The sequence below is a fragment of the Coptis chinensis genome, chromosome 9 (genome assembly GCF_015680905.1).
Source record: "Coptis chinensis isolate HL-2020 chromosome 9, ASM1568090v1, whole genome shotgun sequence".
NCBI classification, from domain to species: domain Eukaryota; kingdom Viridiplantae; phylum Streptophyta; class Magnoliopsida; order Ranunculales; family Ranunculaceae; genus Coptis; species Coptis chinensis.
The window spans coordinates 29,330,165-29,337,299 of NC_141464.1; the positions used below are offsets into that span (position 1 = coordinate 29,330,165).

The 7,135-nt window shown below is 36.5% G+C and overlaps 1 protein-coding gene across 3 annotated transcripts; it reads right to left on the bottom strand.

The window, feature by feature from the left end:
• Window positions 1-254: 254 nt before the first annotated feature.
• Window positions 255-4,845, bottom strand: LOC147475469 (protein MICROTUBULE BINDING PROTEIN 2C-like). 3 transcript variants are annotated; one of them, XM_086584312.1, is made up of 6 exons: window positions 4,621-4,845; window positions 4,441-4,530; window positions 3,307-3,378; window positions 2,569-2,907; window positions 1,472-1,690; window positions 255-625 (listed from the first exon to the last, which is right to left on the bottom strand). In XM_086584312.1, exons 1-6 carry the CDS (start codon window positions 4,813-4,815, stop codon window positions 407-409), a joined length of 1,134 nt encoding a protein of 377 aa, XP_086440438.1. In that variant the 5' UTR covers window positions 4,816-4,845; the 3' UTR covers window positions 255-406. The 3 variants fall into 3 exon arrangements, with proteins under 3 accessions (XP_086440438.1, XP_086440439.1, XP_086440440.1); XM_086584313.1 differs by having other exon boundaries at window positions 3,307-3,409; XM_086584314.1 differs by lacking the exon at window positions 3,307-3,378 and having other exon boundaries at window positions 4,621-4,844.
• Window positions 4,846-7,135: the final 2,290 nt, after the last annotated feature.

Consider the following 7,135-nt stretch of genomic DNA (forward strand, 5'->3'; position numbering starts at 1 on the left):
GCTTGAGACCAACTATTTATTGTAAAAACATTTGATATGATATCTACAAAAAAACATAGTTGCAGTAAATAAATAATTGAATAATTATATAAAAAGATGCTCCCTAAACGCTCTCAATGTGGGAGCCTCTCACTTTATGGGCTTTGGCGCTCCCGTTTCTGCTTTCGCTTTCACTCCCGCTCAACGATCTGGTGACTAAGGGCATGACTGACACTCATTCCACAGCTAAAAAAGAAGAAACAGATACTCGCTAATGATTGAAGAGAGATGCTTTCATCCAATTTAGATAGAAATTAGTACAATAAGGGCATGGAGAAATAACTTTCTCAAGTACAACAAACAAAACTAACAAAGTAAATTCACACTGACAATAGACGGATGCTTCAGCATGAACTCTTAGTATTATTTAGTAAACACTCATATTGCGGTTGTTTGAACTTTCGGATCGCAGGAAAGACCGGCTGTTTGAACTTTCGGATCGCAGGAAAGACTGAAGTCGTACTCTTGCCTGTGTTGCAATTGCCAATAAATCCTCATCTTGGTTTTCTTTAGCAGCAGCAAGAGCTGAGATATATGCCTGTCTTGCCTCCTCCATTTCCAGCATCTCCGTCTCACTAATATCATCCTGTTAAAAGCAACCTTTAGGTTTCAGAATTCAAAGTTTTTTCAATCATAAATAATCTTTATGTTTTTAATCTCTAAGAGTAGTTACAAAGAACACAAGGAAAGGTGCATGCCAAAACTCTCTTCAAAGAAACCAACTTTGAGCTACCTAGAAAGCTACGCAAGGTAACATCAAAGACAACTGTAGTTATTGGAATGGAACAACTGACCAGATTTACACTAGCGTGCAAACGGAGGCGAAAATCAATATACTCTCAATAGTCTTCTTTTGGGGACCAAACACACTTGCCCCATAAAACACGTTAATGGGCAACAACTTGAAGAAATTGGATGGTCAGACCTTGCATTTTACTTCTTGATTACGTTTTCTAAAAATTTCGGCCGAGCTCAAATGCCAAGCATCATAATGTTCTCTCATAACAATCGGAAGTAACATTACACAACATCAACCAAACAGTCACCTTCCAGGATAAACCAATCTTACCTTTTTCCAATTATAAAGGAGATCCATAAGGATTATAATGTAAGAGTGGCCAATCCTTCCCATCCACCATGCAACATGTTTCTAGAGGATCCACAAACTTACTATCTTAATCCTCTTCAATTTTAATCAAAAAGGAAGCAACAAAAGAAAACATTGTTTTCTAGAAACAAAAACAGGAAAACAGAGAAAGGAAATTATTGGACAGGGATTTTTTATCCAGACACCAAGAACTATGCGTATAGATTATCTGGAGGACTGATACGGTCTACCAACCAACATCCAAAGGATATACAGACCAGCACAAATACAAAAACTGTAAGCTAATGATAGCACAAAACTAAGAAGAGATGGTGATGGGCTTACTGTAGAAGGAAGCTGATCGGAATAAGAAGGAAATACATCATAATTCTCAGCATATCCAGTGCAATCGTCACTTGTTAAACTTTCAAATAACAACATAAATGCTGCTTTCTCTCCTTGTACAGACTCCATTTCGTCCTGTAGCTCCTCAACTTTTTTATTAGAAGTTGTCGCTTCCCACTGGATTTTTTCTAGAGTTGCCTGCTTGTCTGCAAGCTTGACCTATTACATAATATGAGAGCTGTTAACTTTCCATTTAATTGAAGTAGAATTTGCTACTTGGTTTAGTAACTTTCGGTTACAAAGCATGACAAGGACGCAGGAAAGCAAACTATCTGAAATTACAGGACATGGGATTGACTTTTATCATTTCAGCACTTTTTAACACAATAATAGTTAAAAATGCCCTAATTTGACAACCGAACACACATACTAATGCTATAGGATAATTTTAGACCGTAGAAGCTGTACAAGGTACAACAAGTACATTAACAATGAAAGTAGCATATAATGCTAGGTCACATTGACACGGGCACGTGTGTCGAGTGTCCGACACGGATACGGGGTGTCGGATACGGCGAGCAGTTGAAGATCGACACAGGGACACGGATAGGAATAATTAATTAATTTTTTAATAATTATAAATTTATTAAATTAGATGGTGTAAATCATAAATTCGAGGTAAATTAAATACAATATGTGTCCAACACGGACACATGGATACGTATCCGACATAGATTTTTTTCAAAATATGGCGTGTCCATGTAACCTAGATATAATGGAATTGTAACTATGTGAGAATATTATTTGAAATCATATGCACAACGTGGTTGTGTGTCCAACACTCCGACGCGAGTGTCGTGTGTTTGACACGGATTTTTCTAAGAATAAGAAGTGTCCACATTACTTAGCTAGATAGCTTCCAGCCCCTCAACTCAGTTATCTATTCGCCCAAGAGTTGTTATATCTTGAACAGATTTTACTCATTTCTCCTCTCACTAGGCTGTGATTTCATATTATCAAACCCTACAAACATATTGAAAATAATATCTACACATAACTATAGCACTTAGATGATAATGCAAGTGATTTAAACATACTCTTGCATCAGATAGTTGCAAATGAGCAGACTTGATCAAGGTCTCCTTCTCCGCAATCTGGCGTTTCAATTCATCAACTTTTGCATGAACCACGTTCATTTGGTTCATTGAAGTCTCTGCAGATTTCAGGAGCTCGTCTTTCTCCAATACTTTCTTTTGCAGGTTGTCTACTTGCTCCTGCAATAGAATCATCTGTTCCTTATCCTTTTCCAATGTCGATGGCCTTGATGGGATAAATTCATCTACAGAGGTATCTTTACTTGGATTATTTTCTCCAATGTTCCTTTGCATTTTGGTCGGAATCGACTGAGCTATTTTCCTGCCTTTTGGTTCACCACCCTGTAACAAACTACTACCAATATCAAGGACATGGATTGGGCTAATACAAGTTGATCGAAAGAAACTTGAATCACCACAACACTTTATAACATATGTATTTACATTGACGTAAATGTGATTATCACCTTTTCCCATCCACAATGAATTCAATAAGATAAACACATACAAGAACAGAATTAAACAACCACCAATGGAATTTATTTATGAAATGTGAAAACATCATTTTCTGTTTTTTTCAGTGATATCTATCTTTCTTTCTTCCAAAACTTTTCAATACACATAAACTCATAAACACACACACACACATTAAAACACATATAAACGAACATTTCCCATTTAAAGTCCGACAACAACATAATTACACGACACTTTTAAAATTGTTTGTGCATTTTTTCCTACCGAGATCACAACTTCCACAAATTGTTTGCGCATTATCCACCATTTCCGCAAAATATCTTCCACAATAGTCTTCTGTTCCACAATCCAATTAAATTCTGACACACTAAACCAAGCATAATAATAAGTTTATAATCATGCAAATGCAAACCAACTTTGTTGAGGTGTAATTAACACAACCCCAATAATAACTAAGACCTTGGACAATTTAACAAGAATGTAGCCAAAAAAATTTAAAGAAATGCGATAAATCCAGGCAACACAAAGAATTTCATGAGGTTCAGCGATATTGCCCAAGTCCTCCAGAAGAGCGCACCAATTTCACTATTAATTTATTAAAGATGAAAGCTTACACTTGCTCTCTGTTTCTCTCACTCAAAGTCGTGGTTTCCTTACTGAAACTGGGCACAAAAATCACTCTAGAATCTATCCTTATTCTTTCTATCAAATTGGATACAAGTTACGAATGACAAAGCACCCATTTGTAGGCTATGAATTTGCCTTTTGCAATACTATCCAATAGTGGAAAATAGTTCATCACATGCTCCTTTAGTCTTTTAATATTCAAGCCCACAATTCATGGTCATTTTCTTCATTCTTGATCTTCTTATGTTGTAGCTTTGTAGGCTCAATAATGCCCACATGTGAATCAAGGAATTCTTTTGGCTGGTGGTAACTCTTTTCCTATGAATTGGTTCGTTCAGCCTCCACACTTAACAATCTCACACTTGGAAATTTCCAAGTGGGAGATTGTCATTTGTCAAGTGTGGATGCCGAAAGAGTCAGCAAATGCAACTCAATTCATAGGAAAAGAGTTACCACCACTCCAAGGTGCATGTGGTGAACTATATGCCACTATTGCATCATATTACAACAACCTTCCATGCCTTTAAATACTTGCTTGTTTCTCACTGGTAATGTGTACAAGTTGTGATAAAGGAAACCAAGGCTTTGAGTGACAGAGAAATAAGTATAACCTTTCATCTTTAATAGTTTAAAAGTGAAATTCGTGCCCTTTAATTTATTTGGTTATGTTCTTGTTACATTGCTTCCAAGGTCTAATTAACATTAGGGTGTATAAAATCACATACATTGTATAAACTAGAACTCCAAATAAATAAATACAAAACTTGTCACCTTCTTGGAAAAAGAATCTTTAGTAGGTGTCTTGGTACAAACCATCGTCGCTCGACGAGTAAAGGAAGATGAATTATTGGCTTTCCTATCCTGACACCATTTCAAAACAAAACTAGTTAATAAAACTTTTAAGTTAATAACAAATGAAGTAATTAAACAAGGGATAGAATAGTAACTAACCATGAGAGTCTCAATAAGTGGTACCATCTCAACAAGATTCTTGTAAATAACTCGATCAAAGTTATTATTATTGGAGAGAGAATGGTGGGACGATGATGACGTGTGATCTTCTGAAAGCCATGATATTGGATCTGTAATAAAGTTTCCGTCCTCATCGTGTTCTTCTAAATCCAAAAAGTTTTGTTTCTCCAACATTCTTGTTTGAGGCAGAGTGAGAGTGAGATTTACGAGTTTGTTTGAATATATATTATTATGAGATAACGACTCGTTAGCCGTTAGTCCATGGTACTAATGGGCCGGTTAATAGTTATAGGCCTGTGGGCTTGGATAAGGCCCATCTGAATCTACAATGGTTGACGGTTGAATAGTTGAAATAGAACCTTCGGAAGAATTAATGGTGGGTGAGGGATGAAAGTGAACCAACTTCTTGATGTGACTTATGTTTGTCACTTTGTTGAAGAGGTTATATATTAAGATCTCTCTAATTCTAGTTAGACATTAACATTTTGTCAATATATATATACGTGGATGGCCCAAAGGTCATCCTCATTTCTATTAAAACCAGCAATGGCCCGGTTATGCAACGTCCATGTAAATCAAGAAATTCTGTACATGTAGATGATGAGCCTATTTTTCATAGGAACTTGATACCGCCCGACTTCATAGAAGATAGTTGTTATGCCTTTTTTATTCAATTTATTGGAACTTGCAGGTGTTAGACAGTATGTTAGATTTCTCAACAACTATTCACAGTATCAAAAAGGATCAAACAAACTAGTGTCAGTTTACTACTCTATTATTTACTCAGATTCTTTGCCTAGCTCAACAACTTCTTTCATTTCAGTCTGTTTTCTTTTTCTAATGAGATAATGCAATAGTACAGACCGTCATGGTAGATATGCTATCTGTCTGAATAGGTTCTGTTTTTTTTTCCGTCGATAAGTTAGGAATTCTATTAAATGTAAAACGTAGAAGCAAGGATGGATATGTTTTTTTATGGCCGGACTAAGGATTCGCTAGCTCAATCTCCAAGTATAGACACCATATACAGCGCGTCCCATTTGTAGATGATAGATCCATAGGGGCTTTTCGTTACAGAAAGTACTCTCAAACGTTTAATTTGTAGCCTAGACGCATGCTTAGCTGCGGTATTTGCTTCCCTCGTGTGAGAGATGTGGAGCATAGCTATCTTCTCCTTGTTTTTTCCAAATTTTCCTTTTAGCTGCTTCCAGTGCATAGACCCTTCTTTAGCCGCTATGACTACTTTAGCTGCATCTGGTCGAATAGGTGTTATAATTCTGCTGTTATTTCCAATCTGTTTGATTAATGAATGGTTCTGTTTTGAATTGTACTAACAATCATAAAAGCCAGTTAACCATAGTGATCGATATCATTCTTGCAAAAGCAATCCAATTTGAGATTGCGTGTGAAAAAACAAAAACACTACGCTCAGATAAATGTGCTTTCGGAGTGTAAATAACAGGATTACAGTACAGGAGCCAATTTGATTGGAAGAGAGATTCTAGTAGTGTTGTTATAAGGACATATGGCCCAAGCGTTCCCTTTCTAAGACAGGCCTACTAGCGTTCGATGAAGGAGAATAATTGCAATATGAACATCGATTGGTGTACTGCAGAAAGCTCGTTGGAGCATAATAAAGGACTTACTGATCCTGTTAATGAGCTATTGCATGAGATTTTAAATGAGTTCATCGATGAGTCCTCCTTCAACAAGAATTATGATGAGCCTGCAGAATGTATTGCTTCAGTGAAAGGACATGATGTGGAATACATCTTCCATGAGTCTTCCATCATTGATCGCGTTGAAGGTCAACAAAATTATGATCAGGTACGTACGTAGCTTGTTTGCAAAGTTAATTAGCTCCGAAAAATCCCCTGCATGTAGTTAGTTATAATATAACTGACATGTAACTCCCTCGTATGAAAAATGTTTTGATAAGCATCAGCAGGGTTCAGAACCTCTGGTATGGTTAAGGATGCATGCTCTGTTAGATAAATTTAAGGGGATCGGTTTCGTTGAAGATGAGAAATCACATTTAACAAATCACATTTAACAAATTCACAAAAAAACAATGAAAAGGAAAAGTTAGAAAACTTCTCAATTGTAGACTGAGTCACGTGTTTGACACGCTCTCCTTAAAGTGAATTTCGCCCCTGCTACGGTACCACAGATTCGTCAGGCGTCCACCTCCTAGGATAAAACAATCTCACATGTCAAAGGGGTACTCCAAGTTGACTTGTCTCAACAAACTCTCCATTATCGTGCTCTCACACATTTCAGAAAACTTATAGAAATCTAATGAACTTGACATGAGAAAGACGACATTGTCTGTGATGAATGCTCTTTAATTCTCTTACTCCTTTTATAAATGCAAAATGTAAATATGTATATATAGAAGAATGGTGTCTCTTCAAAGAGTCACCACACCTTTTCAAAAGTGTCTCTATGAAAAGGCATCACACCTTTTCAAAGAGGACTCTTCCAAAAGGTACAA